Source organism: Natrix helvetica (assembly GCF_964273705.1).
Source record: "Natrix helvetica genome assembly, chromosome: 4".
NCBI classification, from domain to species: Eukaryota; Metazoa; Chordata; class Lepidosauria; order Squamata; family Natricidae; genus Natrix; species Natrix helvetica.
In genome coordinates, this window is record NC_138550.1 from 57392696 (window position 1) to 57416046 (window position 23351).

Below are 23351 nucleotides of genomic sequence, written 5' to 3' on the forward strand. Positions count from 1 at the left end.
AAAGCTATAATGGCACTAATAAAAGTGATTTATTATCATTTTTCACAATTAATGAACTTTATAGCATTCCCACGGTCACATAATCCAAATTCAGATGCTTGGCAACTGACACATATTTATGACGGTTGCAGTGTCCCAGGGTCATGTGGTCCCCTTTTGCGACCTTCCGACAAGCAAAGTCAATGGGGAAGCCAGATTCATTTAACAACCATATTACTGACTTAACAACTGCAGTGATTCACTTAACAACTACGGCCGGAAAGATTGTAAAATGGGGCAAAACTCACTTAACAAATGTCTTGCTTAGCAACAGAAATGTTGGGCTTAATTGTGATCGTAGGTCGAGGCCTACCTGTATATGTATGGACTGCAATCTGGAGGCAATAAGAGTCAGAGACGAGAAAAAACAGAATGTTCTGGCAACTGCTGATTAAGGACTATTTATTCTGACTTGTAATTAATCATCCCAGTTAGGATAAATAATAATATATATACATTATTGCAAATCACTTAGCACATAAAACTTTGTATCAGAACAAGGGCATCTTTGTCACCACTAATCCTTCAGAAAATAATGTTTAAGATATTTTCTTAATTTATTTACCTAAGATATGGATTTTTTAAAGTTAGCCAGATGTTAGAAGAGCCATTATTAGCTAATGATTAAGTGCTGTTTACAGAGTAAATGGCTTGGGGAACTAAAACACATTTAATTATAAATGAACAACAAGAAAGTAGCAAATGTAGTGAGAGCAGAAAGGAAGAAAGGAAAGAGATAATGGGTATAAATATATTCGAACTTCACTGTTTTTGTAAAGAGTTTAGATTATAAAAAATGATGAGGAAAAATTAGAAAAAAATTAGGGAAACTTAAATTACATTGTGCTTCTGGTTGGTGAAAGAAAGAAAAAGGATTTAAAATGATATAATCCCCCCCCCCGCGCTTTTGCTAGTTAAATAGCAAAAAAATAGCCTCATCAAAAACACCATGAAATTTGATTCCTACTCAGAACAGAACGCGTACAACCAGTTATAGTGGTTCATATATTTTGAGAAAGCCATTAAGAATCATTGAGCATTTACCATGAATCTATATTTTAAAGCACAGGCTTGTAACATGTGATTCCCAAGCTCAAGTTGGACATCCCTACATATCTAGATGCACTGACAAATGAAGCACGTGAAGTATTCGGTGTCTTTTGTAATGCACCCACACATTAACAAAAAGAGCAATGTCCTAAGGGACATTGGGAACCATGGCTGGCTCAGGAATTCTGGTGGTTGACGTCCACAAGTCCTAAAAGGACCACAGTTTCTTACCCCTGTTCTAAGAGCTCTGTAGTTTTAAAATTGGTTGCCTTGAATATTTTTCTTTTATAGTATATGTATTTACACATATATCCCCTGTTAAGAGTAGGCGATATATGACTGCCTCTCTTTCTCTCTTTCTCTCTCTCCCTCCCTTCCTCTCTCCGTCTCTGTCTCTCTCTCACACACACACACAATTTAAATTAGACTACAATTTGACAGAGTCAAAAGCAGTGATTCAAGATTTTGCATTCAACATAAAATACAAGATTTCCAAATTTTACTCAATAGCACAATTCTTTCAAAATGAGACCAAAAAAAATTATTGGAAGAAATATGATGATGCAACCTACACAATGTACTAGATACATTATTCATATACAATGGAAGGAAACCTATCACATAAAACTTTATATCAGAACAAGGGCATCTGTGTCGCCACTAATCCTTCAGAAAATAATTTTTAAGATTCTTAATTTGTTTACCTGATATCATTTTTAAAAAGCCTGAGTCAGTTTTCTACAAGCTCAGGATGGACAATATGTCCCCTCCAAATGTCCCAAAGATGCAACTGGACTTTCTGTTTTTTTTCTTTGAAGATGTTTCGCTTCTCATCCAAGAAGCTTCTTCAGCTCTGACTGGATGGTGGAGAATGAAATCCTTCCATTCCCCACCATCCAGTCAGAGCTGAAGAAGCTTCTTGAATGAGAAGTGAAATGTCTTCAAAGAAAAATCAGAAAATCCAGTTGCCTCTTGGAAAAAAGCACCTTTGGGACAACCGTGACCTGGATGACTAAGAATCTTCATAGACATCCCCTCCAAATGTTACTGAACTACAAATCCCAGCTTCTTTCATCATCTCTCAGTCACTCAGATAGAGACAATAGAAAATTGAGTTCAACCATACAAGCTTACTTAAAGAGGAAGTGGTTAACAATTCTAGACATCAACTAGATTGCTGTTGGGAAATACCAGCTACATCTTAGTGACTCTTTATATAGGATTATAATGAAGGAAGTATTGTTTGGCAAATAATAAACTTTGATTAAAAAGTAAGCCGTTGCTATGACTTCTGTTTATTTAGTTGCCAGATATAACTACGCAAATGAGAGATAGGGCATAGAATTGGATCCAGGATCTCGCCTGCTTCCTTTTCTCTTTCAACTTTATTACATTCTTGTAAATGCATATTTCCATTTTTTTTTTTACTTGCATTTGTGTTCTGTTTTGAAACTAGAGTTTTCACAAACCCAAGCTAGGCCAGACAAAATGCACATGTGATGACTTTAATTTATGAATATCCCCATTAATGTAATTTTTCAATTTTAACAATGGCCTGGACAGTAAATATTCAACAAATTTAAAGGCTAAGGCACTTAGTGGGGAACAACAGGCATCAACTGAAGCCTTGAGTTGCTGTGAGTGCGGGGCTCTTTTCTCTCAAGGGCTTTAGCTTCTTTGGTCCTGGATGGGGTTGCAGTGCCCCAGTTGGACCTAGTGCACAATTTGGGATCCTCCTAGACTCACAACTCCTTCATGTTGTGGGTCAATTGCATCCTTTCATGTACTGGGAACCCTTTCTCTTTGTCATTCATGCCCTGGTCATCTTCTACATGGATTACTGCAAGATGTTCTACATTGGAGCTACTCTTGAAAGGTTTCCAGAAGCTGCAGCTGGTGCAGAGCTGGTGGCATGCATAGTTATGGGTATCACTAGCACTGCACATGAAACACCTCTGCTGTGTATATTTGTTTTGAGTGCTGGTTTGCTTCCAGGTCCAATTCAAGGTGTTGGTTATGACCTTTAAAGCTCTTCCTAGCATGGGGCCAGATTACTTGAGGAACCATCTCATCTCAATCACATTGAACCATTTTACACAGGCCAGCAAGAAGGGCCTCATCAGCTGAAGCATTTTGACTGCCAAGGCCTAGGAGGAGAGCCTTTTCTGCCATTGGGCCCTGTCCTATGAAACACCTGGCCCTTGAAGGTAAGGTTGGCGCCCACTTTTGCGGTCTTCCAGAAGAACACTAAGAGCTGGCTTGGTGTCAAACTAGCATGGGAATTCAATAGTGGTAAACAGCCCTGGGAATGGTTGGTGATTTGACAATGCTCTCTCAGATTTTTATATTTGGTAAGGATTTAAATGATTTTTTTTTACTTGTCAGCTGCTCAGAATCACTTATATAGTGAGATTTACACAGTATAAATTTGATCAATAAATACAATAAATACATTTTTTAAAAGATGGTGGTAAGTGAATGTGCTTTTTCTTCGGAATAAATGCTTTTATGGGCAAGGTAAATGCCATCCTTTTTTTCACTCCAATTTATTTTAATTAATTTGTAAAGTAACTGTAGGTGTTCTTAGCCCATTCATTGGTTTCTTTAAGTTTGCTACTAAGCTTACAAACAAGTGTTGCATGACAACTGCAAATTTATATTAAGCGAATCTTCCCTCTCATCCTGAACCGATTGGTAAAAAAATGGGGAATCATATTCTGAAAGACTGTGACCTACCTTAACATGATAGTGGGCATCAAGCAGGATGTTTGCTGGCTTAAGATCCAGGTGAAGTAAAGGTGGAGACATGCAGTGAAGGAAGTTCATGCCTACAGCTGTTTCGTGAATGATTCGAAAACGTAGCTCCCAGGGAAGCGGTTCAGAGGCCAGGAGCTTCTCCAAAGATCCCGTTTCCATGTATTCCATGACCAACCCTACAGGCTCTTTACAAATGCCATACACTGGAAGAATGTAACGAAATTTTGCCATTTCCATTTTCTTTGCTTCCTCCAATAGTTCCATACGCTCCCTAGACAGAAAATGCAAAATGCACGATTTAGTTTACCGGTATGGTACTTGGTTTTTAGTAGCTTTGATATTTTGAATAAAACTTTTAAAATTTTAATGGAAATTTCATCTACAAAAACAGGGACTTATTCATTCATGCTATTATTTAAAGAGCCGAACATCAAATGTGGTTGATAACCCAAATCTAGCTGCAAACTAAACCCATAAGTCCATTCATCAATAATAAATTCTGCTGAAACATTTTGTCTGTATCTGTGTTTAGATTTGGAAGAACTTCGTCCAACTTGAGAAAGGGCAGAAGAGATTTAAGCAAATGACCATTGGCTTACCTGAAGGGTCCTTTTCTGTACACCGCGGGAGAGTCCAAGCAATGGGTTAATTCAGTCTGCTTGCCCTTAGGACTGAGGAACTATTTTTCCTTAAGCCACACCTCCTCCTGGTGTGCTCAATCCCCCAGAATTCTTTGAAGGAGTCAGTTCGTGCGGACGGAGCGAAGCGTCCAAGATGATGTACTGTTGACACGAGGAACCCGAATCCCGGCCTTGAGAGCCAGGGTGGGTTGGACTCTCCCGCGGTGTACAGAAAAGGACCCTTCAGGTAAGCCAATGGTCATTTTCCTGTACACCGCTTGGAGAGTCCAAGCAATGGGACATACCAAAGTTATTGTCCATCTGGGTGGGCAGAAGAAGGCTCCCGGGATTCGGTCTCTGACACAACCGCCTGGAGCACACGCCTGCCGAAAGACGCCTCAGCCGAGGCGAAAATGTCCAGTTTATAGTGTCGCACAAATGGAGAAGGAGAGGACCACGTAGCGGCCCTGCAGATGTCCAGGATCGAGGCCTGGGTGGCCCAGGCCGCTGAGGTAGCAGCACTTCGTGTGGAGTGTGCAGTGATGCCGCGCGGAACGGCCTTGGATTGACTTTCATAGGCAGTCGCAATGCAAGCGCGAAGCCACCTGCCAATTGTGGAGGAAGTGACCTTCTTCCCTAGGGAACCGGGCTGGAAGGAGAGAAAAAGAGCCTCTGACTTCCTGAATTCCGCAGTACGAGCGATGTAGACCTTCAGGGCCCTCCTGACATCAAGATTGTGCCAGGATCGCTCTCTGGGATGCGACGGATGAGGACAAAAATTTGGCAACACAATGTCTTGCGCTCTATGGAACCATGAGTTTACTTTGGGGGTAAAGGTCGGGTCCAGCCTCAAAATGACCCTGTCAGGGTGGATGACGCACAGATCCTGGCGAACAGAGAGAGCCGCCAGCTCCGAAATCCGGCGAGCTGACGTGATGGCAATCAAGAAGGCCGTCTTCAGCGTCAGGAATCGAAGAGAAGTAGTGCGTAAAGGCTCGAATGGGGGGCCAGAGAGGGCCCGCAGGACCACGGACAGCTGCCAAGTAGGGTAGCGATGAACGGTGGGAGGGCGAAGGTTAGAAGCGCCCTTGAGGAAAAGACGCACCTTCGGGATTTTGCTGAGAGGCAAAAGGTGGTCGCCCGACCAGACAGTAGACAAAGCCGCCACTTGACGTCGAAGGGTGTTCGGGGCCAGGCCCCTGTTGAGTCCCGCTTGAAGGAAGTCAAGCACTCTGGGAACAGGCGCGGTCGTCGGCTCGATGAGCAGCTCCTCACACCACTTGGCGAAGGCGGCCCAGGACGCATCATAAATCCTAGTGGTTGAAGGGCGTCTAGCCGCCTGAATGGTGTTCACTACCTCCTCCGACAGGCCTTGGCCTTTCAGTTGGTCCCCCTCAAGTGCCAGACGGCCAACTGGAGCCACTGGGGCTCTGGGTGAATCACGGCCCCCTGGCTGAGGGAGATCTGGTCCGGAGGAATGCGCCACGGAGGAGACACCGACAGGTGGACAAGGTCGGCAAACCACGACCTGCGGGGCCAATGCGGGGCCACGAGAAGGACCTCTGCTCCCTCTGCGATGACTTTGGAGATGAATTGAGGAAGGAGAGGCAGGGGAGGGAAGGCATACAGTAGCTCGCGGGGCCACTTGCAACGCAGAGCGTCTGTCCCCTCCGCCCCCGGGGTGAAGAACCGGGAGTAGAAGCGGGCGAGCTGCTTGTTGTCCCTTGACGCAAACAGGTCTACGGCCGGAGTCCCGAATCTGTCGGACATCTGGTGGAACAGGCGAGGGTCCAGTTTCCACTCCGCAGGATCTATGGTCGTCCTGCTCAGCCAGTCGGCCTGTGTGTTGTCCACTCCGGAGATATGGTCGGAGCGAAGGGATTCCAGATGGCGCTCCGCCCAGCGTCCCAGGGACTCCGCCTCTCTCATCAGTGCTCTGGATCTGGTGCCGCCCTGGCGGTTGATGTGGGCCTTGGTGGCCACATTGTCCGTCATCAGAAGCACATGTTGGCGATGGATGGGCCGGCTGAAATGGCGCAGGGCCAGGCGAGCAGCTCTCAGTTCCAGCAGGTTGATGCTGTATCTGGATTCCACTTGGGACCACTTGCCCTGAACAGCCAGGGACCCCATGTGGGCTCCCCAGCCGGAGAGGCTGGCGTCTGTGGTGATGATCAACCTCTCGGGTTCCTTGAATAGGTGGCCCTTGAGGATGGCCGGAGACACCCACCAGCGGAGAGACCTCTTCACGTCCGGGGGAACTCGAATCGGCCTGGTAGAGTTGCTCCTGGATGCCCTCTGGTGCGGCAGCAGCAGCCACTGGAGAGACCTGGAATGCAGGCGGGCCCACGGCACGATGGAAATGCAGGAGATCATTTTTCCCAGCAGCTGCGACAGAAGGACCACTGGAGCCTGCCTCAAGCTCAACACCTTGTGGGTCATGGACCTTAGACCGGTCAACCTGTCTCGGGAAAGGAAAACCCTGCACAAGTTGGTATCTATCACCGCCCCCAGGTGTACAAGTCTGTTGGTTGGGGTGAGATGGCTCTTCTCTATATTTAGAGAGAAGCCGTGGTTTCTGAGGGATCTCATAGTGGTTTGGAGATCCCGAAGGGCCTGCTGCCTGGACGACGACTGGATCAGGATGTCGTCCAGGTAGCACTGGAGCCTTATGGGCCTGCGTCTTAGCTGAGCCGCCACTACCGCCGGCACTTTGGTAAACGTCCGAGGAGCGGACGAGAGGCCGAATGGAAGAGCTTTGTACTGGAAGTGGCGACCCGCATAATAGAAGCGCAGGAACTTCCTGTGCTGAGGACGGATGGGGATGTGGAGGTATGCCTCTTTGAGATCTATAGATGTGAGAAGATCTCCCTGTCGAATCCCCGCCAGAATGGACTGCAGAGACTGCATCTTGAACCTCCGGTAGGCGATATGCCTGTTGAGGTTCTTGAGGTCCAAGATGGCTCTCCACCCCCCCGAGTTCTTTGGTACCAGGAAGAGGATGGAGTAAAACCCCTTCCCCTCTTCGCCTTGGGGAACTGGTTCCACGGCCCTGATGTCCAGGAGATGACGGACTTCCTGGTCCATACGCTGCCTCTTTTGGGGGCAGGACGGGACAGGGCACCGGATGAAGGTCCGGGGGGGAAGGGACAGGAATTCTAGGGAGAGGCCTTCCCTGACTGTCTGCAGAACCCAAGCATCCTCGGTGTTCTGGGCCCAATGAGAGGCGAACAGCTGGAGGCGACCCCCGATGGGCGCCAAGCCCTGGCAGTCACTTTGACTTACGGAACGGCCTGTTGGAGGCCCCACCGCGGTTATACTTGCGGAAGCCGAACTGCTGCCTGCCTCTGTCCCGAAAAGGCGCTCTGTCTTGGGACCTGTCGCCCTGCTGGCCGAAGGACCTATTAGAGGGAGAGAAGGAAGAGGCAGAGGTGGAAGGCTCGGAGGCACGAAAGGACTGCCTCCTAGAGTAGGGAGCGGCCTTACGTTCCTGCTTTTTATTTAAAGAAGGTAGGATCTTCCTCTTGTCCTTGGACTCAATGAGGAGAGGATCCAGGGACTCGCCAAACAATTTGGACCCCTTAAAGGGGGCGGAAGCCAGTTTCCATTTGTTTTTCTGGTCCGCTTGCCAATGTCGGAGCCAGATCAGTCGACGGGAAGTTATGTTAGAACCGAGGGCCCTGGAGGCAAATTTGGTGGCATTGAGGGACGCGTCAGCGGCATACTGGGAGGCCGCGATTATTTTTGACACGTCCTGGTGGAGACGGATGTCTCCCGCCGGGAGCTTGTTTAGGAGCTCGCGCAGCCAGATCACAGAGGCCCTATTAAAAAAGGAAGCGGAAGAAGAGGCCCTGATGGCCCAGGCAGCCGCCAGATGGGTCTTGTGACACGCCTTTTCCGCCTTCTTGTCCTCCGCCTTAAGGCCTTCCAGGAGGTCGGCCGGTAGCGAGGAGTTGGAAGTGAGCGCAGCGATGGGCGGGTCGACAGTGGGAAGGGCCAGAAGGTCCTCCAACACTGGCTCCATAGTATAAAGCTTCCTATCTACCCCACTGGGAGAGGATTGCGTGGCTGGCTGAGCCCACTGGCGCTGGATTAAGTCGAGGAACAGCCCCGGGACCGGAACCAGCTCTTGCTGGGGCGCTGGCACATCAAACATGACCGCATTGGGATTAGCCGGAGGGGCATCATCCGCCGGCGCGGTCGGCTTGGGCTTGATCCCCACCCTGGTGGCAGCCTTGACCTTGTGAAGGACCGATTTAAAAAGGCTGGGCTTAAAGAGACCCGCAAAGGCGGGCGCTTCGGGGGGAAGGTCCTCGTCGTCCGAGAGGCCTAGCACCTCCGGGTCAGGGTCCTCAATGGCAGAGGCCTCGCTGACCACCGAGGATTCCAGGGAAGGATGGCGAGCACGCTTGCTTGGGGGCGGAGCTGCCTGATCGGGTTTGGGACCCCTAGGGGCCGCTGCGGTAGGACTTTTAAATTTCATGGCCTCCGTGATGCCCTTGGCAATGGCACGGGCCATTAGCTCCTGCATGCGGGGCGATAACTCCTCAGAGTCAGAATCGGGATCCAAGCCCTCTACTAGGGGGGGTGAAGCCTCACCCTGCATATCGTCTATGCTAGCATCCCCAGGGGGAGGAACCTGTTCACAGGCCCAGGAAGGGACCGGGGAAGCCGGCTCTGCAAATGACCTATTAGGGGATAGGTCCTGGGATTCCACCTCCTCGGCGAGGACCGACTGGAGATCTTCCCGGGAGGGAGGGGCTCCTGAAAGGGACTGCACCCTGTCTGCCTGGCGTCTGGCCTTCTCGAATTGCTTGTCAAGGGCCCGCTGGCGCCTTTCAGCATCCTTGGCCTCAGCTACCGAAGGGGTTCTGGAACGCTGTTTCCCAGAGCTACCCCCACCACTCTTGCCCGCACCCCCACTCCCCGAAGAGGAGGAACCCTTGCTAGGGGCCTGCGAGAGGCTCGGCCTAGCGTCTTGGGAATCGGGAGGACTGGGCAGGTCCATAGTCAATGACCACACAAGATGGAGCAAGGCTATGATAAGGCAGAAGGATAGATATAGACTGGGTGCTGTAATGGGAAACAAAACGAAATGATCGTTAAAATTGCCATATATACAATTAATCGAATCAATACTATGAAATCATCCCATGTTTCACACCAGTCGGAGGCCCAGGGGTAGGATTGGGGCCTGCACCGGGGTGCAAGGCTCCGCAGGAGAAGCAGGGAGGAGAATGACTATAGAAAAATTCTTTAGGCCTGCTCTTACTTAAGGCCTCCTCCCTGAGCCGGTATGATGACCGTTGGAATGGCACAGGAACCAGCGCCGCTCGCAAAAATAGACAAAAGGCGAAGGTGGCGATCCTAGCCCGAGAAACCCTTGCTAGGCCCTGCCACCTCCAGCGGCCTCCTGAACAACGAGGCTGATGCAAAATGGCGGCCATGGCTGGGCGCGCTATTTTCGCGCCTAAAAATGGCCGCCGCAACAGCGTGGGGCTAAGGGAGAGCGAGGGGCGAACGCGCCTCGCAATGGCGACGATCGCCCACTCCTCCCTGCGGCAGAGGTCCTCTAGCAGGCCGGGGAGCGAAAAAACTTCGACGAAAATAACAAACGAGGGGCCTGGGGAGTTAGGAACCTCGCCGCTGCAGCCGCGCCGTTTTAAACGACAAGCGGCAGGCCTCCGAAGCCGTCCCAAGAGGATCGGCTGAGGGGCACCCCCCACCACCTTCCAGCTTACCTCCTGGCCTTCAAGTGCAGATTGTACTGAAGAAAGTCGCAGAATTTAAGAGAGAAACGTCTCACGATGTTGGAGGAATAGTAGAGAAAAACTTTAAACGTAATTTGAGAGTCCAAGCCAAAAAAAGGATCAATTTAGCTCAGAGCTCTAACTAAATACGTCCAAACGGGCTGACTGAGGAAGAATTCTGGGGGATTGAGCACACCAGGAGGAGGTGTGGCTTAAGGAAAAATAGTTCCTCAGTCCTAAGGGCAAGCAGACTGAATTAACCCATTGCTTGGACTCTCCAAGCGGTGTACAGGAAAACAAGAAAGCCTCTCTCATTTCTTTAAAAAGAAGTTCAATATCAATAATAAATTATAAATAGTTAAGTCAAAATTTGGAGACTACACTTTGGCTATAAAATAAGTGATCACTTAAAATTAGGTGTACCAAATTTGGGGTTCAAAATCAGGGCCACCATTAAATAATAGTTGTCGACATTTCTAGTGTCCAGATCTGTTAGCTCTATTCAGATATGGCTTTTAACAACGGTCTTAATTATTCACCCTCTGGATTTCAAGGACTTTTACATTTCTATCTGACTTTTTATTTCAAGGAGCACACAAAGGCAGATATCCCATTTTATCCTTACTGCAACCCTGTGGATTAACTTAGCCTGATGAAAGAACAATATTCAATAAGGTTAGCAAGTAATTCATTGTAATAGAGAAGTCTTCAAAAAAGCAGAAAGCAGCCCCAACAGACTCCAGAAGATGCCTGAAGTCTTTAGAAATGGATGTATCCATTGAGAAATCCAGGCCAATCTATTCATAAACAAATCACTTTCAGGTCCAGCTGATTGGATTAAGAAGGACAGGACAGGACTTTTAGGATATAATTGAATTAACTCACCACCAATCAAATAATAAAAGCGCACAAAGCAAACCTCAAAATTAAAAAATACTGTAAACTGAATAGAAATCCTTGCAGTCATTAAGCTAATTAGTCAGCTGTCCCAGAACTGCATGTTGGTTCAGGTCATCAATAAACCATTTCTCTTAAGCAGCCTCCATTTTATTCCCAGCTTGGAACTTGACCTAGTTTTCCTTTCAACACTACCATGTAACTCTGGAGCACTGGATAACACATTAGCAATCAGCTATTTACTGTGAGTTACTGTATTTACTCTTCTGAAAGTAAGAACACAAAATAGGCTTGTATGAATGACTGATACAAAAAGATAACGTTTCTTTTGAGCAACTTCAAGTCCTGATCGACTTGATAAACACTTCCATGTAGTATTCTCGGAAAGAATACAGAAGTGGTGTCCCATTGCTTTTTCCAGCAGATTTTTTTATTTCCCAATCTAGCCTGAAGCACTTACAGTATAGTTCCTAATACACTAAACAAAACCAAGTAGAGAATTTGTAACTTGGTTTTTCTGGCACTAATGTTAAAAAAATAGTCTTCCCTAATAAAGGGAAACCAACTCAAAGAGATGAACATATAAAAAATGTAACAGCAAATTAAATTTCACTTCACCCAGGCATTATTATTTCCTGCATCAAAGCAAAGATTCAAGGCAATTTCCTTTGATAAACTACTGTGTTTTTTGGAGTATAAGATGCACCAAGGTTTTGAAGAGGCAAATTTGAAAAAAAGTAGGTAGGTAGAGAGATAGAGAGGGAGAAAAAGAGAGAGAAATACAGTAGGTAGGTATGGAGAGAGAGAGAGAGTAGGTAGGTAGGTAGGGAAAGGGAGGGAGAGAGAGAGAGAGAGAGAAAGAGATAGAGAAATACAGTAGGTAGGTAGGGAGACAGAGAGTGTGTAGATAGGTAGATAGAGGGATAGAGAGAGAGAAATAGAAAGAGAGAGAGAGAGAGAGAAATACAGTAGATAGGTAGGGAGAGAGAGAGAAAGAGTAGGTAGCTACTTAGGTAGATAGAGGGAGAGAGAGAGAGAGAGCACCTAAGACTTTGTTTCTGCTGGCACAGCACTTGATCAATCTAATTCTCATCAATCAGTTAAAGAGCTTTCCAAAAGGGGAAAAAAAGGTTTTGCACTCTGCAAACCTCCCAAAAATGGCCCTTTTTCGCAAAAACAGGCCCATTTTTTAAAAAAACGGATGAATAGCCGGGGGGGTTGCAGAGTGCTCGGGGGGGGGGGGCAAAAACAGTTTCATTTTTGTCAAAAAATTGCATGCCTAGCCTTAAGGAGGCTTATAGAGTGCTGCTGGGGGCTGGGGGGCAAAAAACAGCCTGTTTTTTGCTCATTTCTGCCCTCCCCGGCCCCCAGGAGCTCTCTGAAAGCCCCCATAAGGCTATGCACAGCCATTTTGGTGAAGGGGTGGGGCTTTGGGAGGCAAAAAATGCTGCATTCGGTGTATAAGATGCACCCAGATTTTCAGCCTCTTTTTTGAGGGAAAAAGGTGCGTCTTATACTCCAAAAAATACTCCGTGGAAGTTTTTGGTGACTGGCACTTGAGAGACTGCTTTGGTTCAATCTTTGTTGAAGTGAACATTCCTTTCAAGATTTGTACTGCCCTGGTATACAACAGCAGAAAAACATCATCCCTTCATCTAGCTGAGAGCCTTTAGTTATAGCACCGAGCAAGCCAAATAATAAATAAGAAAACATGGGATAGGATCTTAGAAATAAATACAGAGACTATTGTATGCAGGGTCATAATAAACACTTATAATACTGGTGGAATTACAACCTACCACATAAAATAGGGGCCTTTAAGAGGCAATGCTACACCACTCTTCCTACAGTATATAGTCAATTTGTGTACACACACACACACACGGAATGGTCTATTATGCCCCAGGAAAGAATTTCATGGGAAATAAGTGAAATCAGCATTAGTCATTCATATTACGGTACACGGTAATTAACTAATAAGTTCACATTTCAAAGAAAAATATCGAGTAGAGTGCTGCTGTTTTTAGTGTTGATTAGTTATATCCTTCTTGATGACTTGATAAACAAGCTTTCTTAAGACTTAGACATCCCCCCCTTTAAAAAAATTCTTTGTCACACCAGTTCTTTACAAAGTGTGAGAACAGATGGTGGTTCTTTTTTTAGTATTTAGAATGACTGCTTTTTTGCCCTGAGGCAAGTATTCTTTAAAAGAGATGTCTTCAAAGAGAAATATTACAGTGCTTTGACATGATATGAAAGAAGGGAGTGTCTCTGAATATATAGAGCAACAGTTCTTCTCCCTGAGCACATATAAATCATCAAGCTCCAGCTACCTTAGGATTCATTATCTTGATTTCTTTCATATTGAAATGAAGCTTAACTAAGGTGGTCGGACCAGACACCGCCCTAAACTAACACAAAAATGAAGCAAGTCATCAAGCCAAGGACCAGGTTGTAAAATAAATTCTTGTAAGACACAAACAAAGTTCAAAATGTTAAGGAAGCTGTGGATAAGATTACTTCAATCTTAACCCCAAAGTCCCCCAGTCTGTTTTGTGCTCAGTCTTCCTTCTGAATATGCACCCTTCAACGGGTGCCATCATTACCATTTCTTGCTTGTTCCCTTAGGACAGCAAAAACAATAAGGGGGTCTTCAAAGAGTGGCAGGATCCCCCTAATGCAGCTGTGGGACTTGGTCAATGTTGGTTAGCAACACTAACCCTGGTAAAGACATTAGGTTATACTGCAGATTTATAGTCAACCTGTGAAAAGTTGTATTGTTAATTTTCATTCAATAGGAAATTTGAAATTTCTGGTGACAATACTGTGCTATCTATTGGGAAATCCCTCCCCTGACCTGTATGCACTTGACAACTTTCTTCTAACATGGGATTGTCAGGACTCAATTCTTTCTCCATGTAAACCACTTTGGAAAATCATCTATCAGTTCAAGATAAGCTATTATCAGTATGCTGACACTCAATTACATATTGCCACCCTGGACTGGGCTGAAGATGCTATACAAGTCCCGAAGTGGTATCTGGAGACTGTGAAGACTGGATGAAGGGAAAGAAGCCCAGACTAAATCCTACCAGACTGGAGCTATTTCCATTCATAAGCAACAGGCAATGCAATGACATCATTCCTGATAGTTGTTCACAGCGGGCTCTTGCTGCCCCCGAAGGAATTGGTCAATACTTCAGGATCCTCTCAGATTCTTGGCTTCTACTAAAACATCAGGTAGAAGCTGTGGTCTAAGGAGAGTTCATGAACCTTTGGCTAGTGCATTAGTTACAATCCTACTGGGACCAATATTTGAGGGGCTGTCAGAGAGAAGGTCAACCTTTTCTCCAAACTATCTAAGGGCAGGACAAGGAGTAATGAAGATTATTAAAGAGAAATCTAACCGAGAATTAGGAAGAAATTTCCTGACAGTGAGAACAATTCAATGGAACAGCTTGCTTCCAAAAGGTGTGGGTGCTCCATCAGTGGAGGTTTTGCTCTTTGCTTGAGCAAAGAGTTGGACTAGAAAACCTTTAACGTCTTTTCCAACCTGATTATCCTATGTTCTATGTTTTTAACTCACACTTTATCACAATTCAATTGAACAGCTAACAGTACAGCTCATGCCGAAGCTTAGTGGCAGAAGTACTCAGCTGCCAAATCCAGGTTACCTTATTTGTCCAATTAGTGAAGCACCACAAAAAAGTAGAAAAACACTATTAAAATCTCAGATTCTACGCATAACCACTTTCTGTTCTCTTAAAAAAAGGAAGTCAAAATCATAAATGTAGATATGATGGCTTCTTATGGGGAAGGGAAAAAAAGACTGTTTTCTGATTTAGAAACTAATATTTTACACTGATTTCCCATTATGAGGCTATTAAAATAAATGATCTATGAGTGATAATGCAAATTCTCTATCAATGTCAATTATTGATTTACTCAAGCTCAGAAGATACTGTAATACCATATTGTATTGTATTATCTCAGTACAGACTCCAGGAAGTAATTAGGGACTTGCGTTGACTAGTCTGAGCATTTATGATGGAGCAATTGTACATTAACTCCTCTCAGATCATTAATAATCTAATCTTACTATGAAACAATTCAGATCTCACCCAAACAGTGGGCTACCCATGAAAGAGCCCCATGCTATCTACTTTTCCCCCTTCGGCTACAAAATAAATGGCTGATCTCTAATTTAAACTTTAGTACATTATAATAATCACCAGAAGAATATTCCTCTCAGCCAGAGGTAGAGTCCTACTGGTTCAGTCCAGTTCTACTGAACCAGTAGTAGTAGTATGGTGGCCTGGGTCTCTGGAACTGGCAGCAACCAAGGCCTGACACACCCCTGAACCGGTTCCCTGTTCACCACCGCCATCTTGCTTTTGAGTTCTGCGCATGCGCAGAATGCTTTTAATTGAACTGCGCATGCACGCATATCACGCATCCAGCGCGTGCACAAGCGAACCGGCAGTAAAGCCGGCCAGAACCCACCCCTGCTCTCAACCTGTTATCACAGTTCACAGAGAGACTTATTTCTAATACAATGTTGTAGTTCAGTGATATGGCCATAGGCTTTTTATAATAGTCCTTAACATGCTGAATGTTTCTCGTGAACACCAAAATGTAGGTTAGCAAGCCATCAGTTAATTTCTTTTCAAAGAGATTACTGTTTGGCAATCTTTCATTTCAAGAACATTCACTGTCTGCTTGCTGGAATGTCATGTTGCAAACTTAGTTACACATGGCTGGCTCTAATTTGTAAGCAGGTTAAGTCTGATTCACATATAACACTGAATTACAATACAATGTGATCAAGCTTGGTTTAGTATGATATGCAAATCCATCCTTAAAAAGGGAAATACATTTTGTTTTTTTACAAATCACAATTCAGAAACATGGATTGCTATTCATTATTTTACACACAGTTTTGCCTGAGCCCATTTAATTCTGGTTTATTTTTCTATTTTGCCCAGTTTGTTTCTGGGTACTGGCAGAAAAGAATGGTAAAAACCAGGACTGACTGAATAAACCATAATTATTTTTCTCATTTGAAAAACTTCAGCTTGTTGCTGTTTGATTCAATAAACCAAGGCAAAAACAAATCATGGCTTTGGGAGGTGGCTTATACATATTTTATGCACAGGCTTACTTTAGAAAAGACAAGCACTGGGAGAATTCAGACAGACATTTTTCTACTTTTCATGTGGCCATGAAAACGTATGCTTCAAATTTAAATGTAGCTTACTGAGATGTTGAACTTGAATAATCATTTATCTTAACTATAATTAGGTAAAATAATGCAGTTTTAAAGCTGATTTACTCCAATTAATCAAGATCAATCATTTTTAGGATCCTGGTGCCATTTCTTCCAAAATGTTAAAAGTGCTTTTTGGAGTAAAAATATAAATTAAAGATGTGGAAAAATTAGATTCAGATTTCACATGACAGTGCATGATGCTGCAAGAATTGGCTAACCTATGAAAACCACTCACTGCAATCACAGATGTCTGACCAGCCTACATAAGGTAAAGGTAAAGGTTCCCCTCGCACATATGTGCTAGTCATTCCCAACTCTAGGGGGTGGTACTAATCTCCGTTTCAAAGCTGAAGAGCCAGGGCTGTCCGAAGACGTCTCTGTGGTCATGAGGCCCGCATAACTAAATGCTGAAGGCGCACGAAACACTGTTACCTTCCCACCAAAGTGGTTCCTATTTTTCTACTTGCATTTTTACATGCTTTTGAACTGCTAGGTTGGCAGAAGCTGGGACAAGTAACGGGAGCTCACTCCATTACACAGTACTAGGGATTTGAACCACTGAACTGCCAACCTTTCTGATCGACCAGCTCAGCGTTTTAGCCACTAAGCCACTGATCCCACATAACAGCATTTTGTTGATTTAGGATTAGAAGTAAGCATGGCTCTTGTTCTTCAGAATATGCATAACATAAGACAAATGAACTTTCTGCCTCCATGTAAGTTGCTTAGTGGAAAATTGCCATAGCAATCACAGAATCTCAGTGTGCAAAATCAAATTTCAGTGTGAAAAGAGAATAAGAGTTATTTCGGGTTTCATAATTGCTTGATCACTATGATCCCCACAGGTAACAGGCATCTGCCAAGAGCCAATTTCTTCAGAGTTTGACACTGGAGAGAGATAATGTTTGGATTAAATACACCAGACGTATTTTTGAATAAGTCTCATTGCTGGAGAATTCCAATATCTGACTTACCTTGGTAAATTTGCTTGCCACATTTAAATGCCACTGCCTATTTGTTTTCAGTTGCAGAAGTTCAAACATCTAAAAAAGATATATCTTAAGAAATATGGACATTACCAGAACTATGATTTGGTAGCTAGCCATGCACTGCCTTATCAGAAAAACTTTAATCTTCAAAACAGTTATTTGAAAGTTAGCTTTTAATAAAAACAAATCAAACTGCCTAAAAGAATCTGCTGTTTAGCCATGCTGCCTTAGAGAGAAAAAGTTATCTTTTTTTAGATCATGGTCACCCCTGTTCAATTAGGAATCATTCTTTACATTCTTCCCCTAGTATTAAAAACAAACACCCTCTAATAAATAATGGCCCCATAGTTATTCTTATTTTATGGATTACTCAGATGAAAGCCGAAGTATTGTAAAATAGTTTCAAAATATTCAGAGTTAGGGTTACTCAAACCTACATACAATTATTGCATTCATGATCTGATTAAAACCATAATGTGGTTTGTTTTCCAACTTATGTGATGAGTGAAAAGAGTGTGAATACATTGATTCCTTTTAGGCAGTAATCCACTGCTGAAATAATGCTTTCTTGCTATCTTCTGACTGCAACTCTTGCTTGAAACAAAATGCAAAGAGGCATTCATGGTTAACTTGTGGTTCCCTGATTTAATTGAAGGTTATTTTTATGTCCTGTCCAACTTCCAAACTCCAGTGTGTTCAACAAGTCAGAACACAACATTCTGTGTGATGCAAGATTTCTAAGAAAGAAGAGGGTTAAATTATTTGAATAAAAATATTTGAACATGAATAAACTTTGCTCTGATAACTGAAGTAAACAGCTAACACTAGTAAAAGGTGATAGTTAAACAGACTCACAAATGTATATGGCAGTTTCTCATGATAAATGCTTTGGAGAAATAGTTATATTCTTTTTTTTTGTTATATACTCATTCATTTATATTTTAGACTATATTACCACAGTGGGAAGAAACTGACACTTTTATTTGCCCCATACAAAATCAAACTATTCACTAAATTATGAGACTGCTTAAAGCTTGTGCTTGTGGTTTGTACTCTTTTCTTGATTATGACTCAAAGCAAAGAGATCAAAAGGAAAATAAGACTGTATATAGCATCCTCTAAGCTACCTGGTGAAATTGCTCTGTAGAAATGAATGCTTTTTTAAAATAAAACCACACAACGGACAAAAAAAATGGAATGCACTCTGGTGAATGTACTTCTCCAAAATCATACCAATCTATTTTATTTAAATGCTCATGCCACTCCTATTTACTAAACAATACTATATTGGGAGAAATACAATTAGCAAGATTAGTCTTTTGAAAATAGTCATAGTCATCATAGAAATAAAGACTCTGTAGGTTTATTTTCTGTTATCTGAAAACAGTCACCCTCTATTCTTCCCTGGATCTAATACTTCATATTGTAGTGTGACCTGCATTAAATTTTTCACATTTCACATACTCCAACAGATGAAAAATATATGTACTTTGAATGTCTTTATTACGTATAATATTTGGATGTTATAAAGGGTTTGGACCACCATGTGAAGGGTGCTAGAGCAGTCTATTTACTAGCATTTTCAGAAATGCCAACACCCTCTGTATAAGGCAGAATAATACTATGGTTAATAGTTGTGAAGGAGCAAGGGTTATCGTTGAGTGCAAGGCAAGACAATTTGGGTGGAGTTCTATGGCACACAAAGCTGAGGCTGAGCTTTCCTGTTTTTCTATGTTGGGAAAAGCACATTTTTATTACCTTAACTGCAATAAATGCAAAAAAAAAAGGAGATTCAATTAACACAGAGAACAGATGTTCAGAGTTCACAAGCTACAAGATATCATTGTATTTGAAGCATTATGTTAATTATCCCCAGCAGCTTGGATAAGTCAAGCCAAAGTTAATCTTTCTAGTTTTTATTGTTGATTCAATTACAGGTGGGCCCAAAATTTTTGTTGCTAAGTGAGACATTTGTTGTGAGTTTTGCTCCATTTTATGACCTTTCTTGCCCTTGTTTAGTGAATCCCTGCAGTTGTTAAGCTAGTAACTCAGTTGTTAAGTGAATTTAACCTGCCCACTGACTTTCCTTGTGAGAAAGTTGCAAAAGATGATCACATGACCCCAGGATACTGCAACCATCATAAATATGACTCAGTTGCCAGGCGTCTGAATTTCAATCATGTGACCATGAGGCTGCTGCAATGGTTCTAAGTGCGAAAATGGTCATAAATCACTTTTTTCAGCACCATTGTAATTTTGAACTTTCACTAAACAATCTGCTGTAAGTCGAGGACTGCTGCGTAACAGTTATAACAGCACAGCAGGCACCCAAATCTTTCTCTTAAAAGATTACCATGGTGAAGGTTTCAGCTACAACTTAGTTTATCCTCATTAAAAGGTAAATTCTTCTCTGAATATGACTCAGCTACTGTTGACCCCATGACCATGTTGTTTTTGTAAGAACAAAATGGAAGTAATTGGCCACTGCTTCTTCTGAAATGCTTTTTCAGCTTCATGCAACTTCCAGGGGTTTTCTGGCTGTTTCCAAGGGCGTACTGGGTGTGTGTCTGTGTCAAAAAAGTTAATATGTTGGATGCAACCTAAGCCCCTATCTCTTTTTACCACACTGGACTCATACCTTTAAAAGATTAGGTCTTGGATTTTGCCATTGTATACAACATCTTGACCTATCCTCAAGGAATGTCCTGTGATTTTCCATCCAGCAGTAATCTGAATTTACCCTTCTTGGCTTCTGAAGTGCAGCTAGTGTCACCAGATGCTGCTACCTGTAGCAATTTTCTAATGATTAAAACACTCCTGCTGAGAAGCAGGCTGTGTGGTGCTTTAAGAAATTGAAAATGAGTAATGCCTTATATCAAGAAGCATACAGTATATACTGTACTGAAGTATAAAGATAGGGAAAGGGCATGGGGAGATGAAATGAAGGGCCATGAATAAAAGGCAAAATAATTTTGCTTCATTGGAGGGCGATACAAACTGAACCATAAAGATTCAGTGGGGAGGGAGATCTCAGATATGTGAATAAATGGTACTACAAAACTGATCTAATTAAAAGTTTATAATGTATGCAAAACTAAAGGCAAAGGTTTCCCTGTCCAGTGGTGTCCAATACAAAACAGGAGATTGTATGAATTCAACATGACATCCTTGAGCAGCTCAAGAGAATAAAACTGAAGTGAAAGAAAACAGTTCATTAGGAATTAAACACCATCTTCTCTTTCTTGGTTGACAATTTTAACGCTTTGCTTTAGATTTTATTTTCTCACTGCCCACCACAATTCCACTAGGTAATAAAAAGTCTGGGAGTATACAACTGGGAGGGAGAATAGCCACAATAATTGCCTCCCAAGGTGCTGTGCTGTATTACTCACTTGTGGAAAATGTGTGCTTATCCAACAAGTAAAGGAGACCAAACAGCAGCCTTGATCCCTGGGTTGACACCTAAAATTCCAATTCACATACTATACAATCTAAGCCAAGTATTTTGGAATTAAGCAGACAACTCTGAGAGAAATGCAAATATTCTGACCCCAGACAATCCTTACAACTTGGCCTAAAAAACTAAGCCAAAGAACAGGTGCCAGAGACATACAGTAGTCTGTTACCAATATTAAGAACTCTTAAAAATACTAATTGCAATAATATGATTCTCCTACCCTCCCTGATAGTTCTGTCACCTCCAGATAAATTGCAAAGTACCAATTACCTTCAGCAATTGCAACGAAAGATGGAAGAAATATACTTTGCATTGTGTTGAGTTTCCCAGATTCCAAAGAACATACAAAGATAGAATTTGGTTCATAATCAAGCATTTTCTTAGTAAGCCATTTGTTATTAATCGTATGACTGGTTAGGAATGATGGGGCTTGATTTTGGAGGTCAGGAAATAGGGAAAGGTTGGTGTTTTACTCTCAATGTTTACTGATCACAAAGAAATCCCTAGCATGTAGATGTGAACTCCCAATTGCATCAAACTGTCAACACACAGGAACTCTTGGAAGTTATATTTTACATATTGATTTATGTCTCTCCATTTTTCAACAGTAAATTTAGCATCAAGAAACAGATGCAGGCTCTCCCAGAGATAGGAACAGAATCTATAGACCCTTGAATTAAAATACTATCCATGGAAAATCAATTCACACTATGTAAAACTTCCAACACTGTATATATCAGGGCTGTCCAAACTTGGGAACTTTAAGACTTGTGGACTTCAACTCCCAGAATTCCCCAGCCAGCCATGGAATTCTGGGAGTTGAAGTCCACAAGTCTTAAAGTTCCCAAGTTTGGACACCCCTGGTATATATTAACAGTTGTTTTAAAAAATGTAGTTGAAGACTCTCCTGGATTAGAGTATTAGCCATGCAAATTAATCTATTAATGCATTAATTAATTTGTGTAGTTAAGATTTGGGTTTTTGCTTCCTACCATATTCCCACAAGTACAGGAACTGTTATTCTACCTCAATTCCAACAGTCTTAAAATGACATATAAGGTCTATGCAATAAATATTTCTCCAATATATCCAGACTTGAAGTCTTACTACAGGCCTCAAATAACACACATTGTTTTTTTTAATTACAACAGATCTAAGATGATTAATTCAAAGATATAATTTGAATTTCAAAACAAGGCAATTTCCTGCTTCTGGGCTGCATATTTTGACCTCTACAGCATTGTTTGATTAGTAGCACAAACCAACACATAATTGATCATGTGTTGGGCCAGGAAGATATGCTATTTAACTAAAGAGACTGGTGATATGTAGCTGTCTAGAATGGTTAGCGCTCATAATCAACACCACCAGGCCCACCCAGTAATTAGTAAGCAATGGGCAATACCATTGGAGTTGGTCCTTTTTTTCCTGCATTAAATATTGCACAGGACATTTAGTTGCAAGCAACAAGTTTAACAACAATATTTAGTCATCATTTATGAATGAGGTAGATATTTCTATTCATCATGGCTGAGGTCCAGACACATTGTGGCAGAGCTGCACAAAGCTCTTCTGTTTTGCATAGTTGCCTCAACTCCAATTGCTGGAACAATCCATTCTGAGATGGCGACTGATGTGGAAAAGTGGGGTGCCTTGCCTCAGTGCCTCCAGCTGGACAGTGTTAAGAAGGACTGCTTAACTTTCCCCATCTACTTCTTTGGAAATATTTTCTGGCCCTGGGCAAAAGACCATTGAAGATCAACAAAGCAGCCAACATGATGTGACATGGCAGCTCTGAGGCAATGCTTTATTTACTTATTTATTTATTACCAAAACAGACCGTTCCATTTTAATCCAAAGGTAGCTTAAATCTCTGCAGCTAGATAATTTTAGAAAGAAAATACCCATTGTACCTCTTAGAAGTACAAATGCTATTACAGAAACAATCACATTCCAAAAAGCTAGTTACCCCAAATTCCTTATTTTTATTTAGATCTGTCTAGACAAAACTGTACAGGAAAACATATCTTAACTACCTTCATGGAGTGAGCTGATTTTCATGCCACCCTGCAATCTTTAGCATCCAAATATATACAAGAAAAGGCAGATGATGTTTGTCTTGAAATAGAGCAGAGTACAAGACTAGGTGCTGTACCCGTTTTCACACTTGCACACTGTTCACTTAAAGAAACTGCTCCCCCTTAGTTCATGCATTGTGTCAAGTGCTTTTGCTTTATATTTATTTAACAACATTTCTGACCACATTTAGAAGACTCCATGCACAAGATCAAAAACCTCATGAATAAGACTGATAATAAATTCTCAACGCTATTATACTCAATTGGGTGACCTTTTTCCTCTATAACTGTTTTTGGGATATTTTGTAGCTTTTGAACTTCTACCAAAACAGTAGCAACCAATTGTTTTCCTACAAACCAAGTTTATAACAATGGTGAAATATCATGTCACTCCAGAGTAATTTATGTGACCAACTGCTATAGTTATAATTCCCACTATTTTGCAAGT

General features: G+C 42.8%; 1 protein-coding gene across 4 annotated transcripts in view; it reads right to left on the reverse strand.

Moving 5' to 3' along the window:
- Positions 1-23351, reverse strand: part of RIPK4 (receptor interacting serine/threonine kinase 4) — a 37080-nt gene that overhangs the window by 9840 nt on the left and 3889 nt on the right. For all 4 annotated transcript variants that reach the window (XM_081951311.1, XM_081951314.1, XM_081951312.1 and 1 more), the window contains exon 2: positions 3826-4117. In XM_081951311.1, the coding sequence (XP_081807437.1) occupies positions 3826-4117 (292 nt within the window). The remainder of the gene's footprint in view (positions 1-3825; positions 4118-23351) is intronic.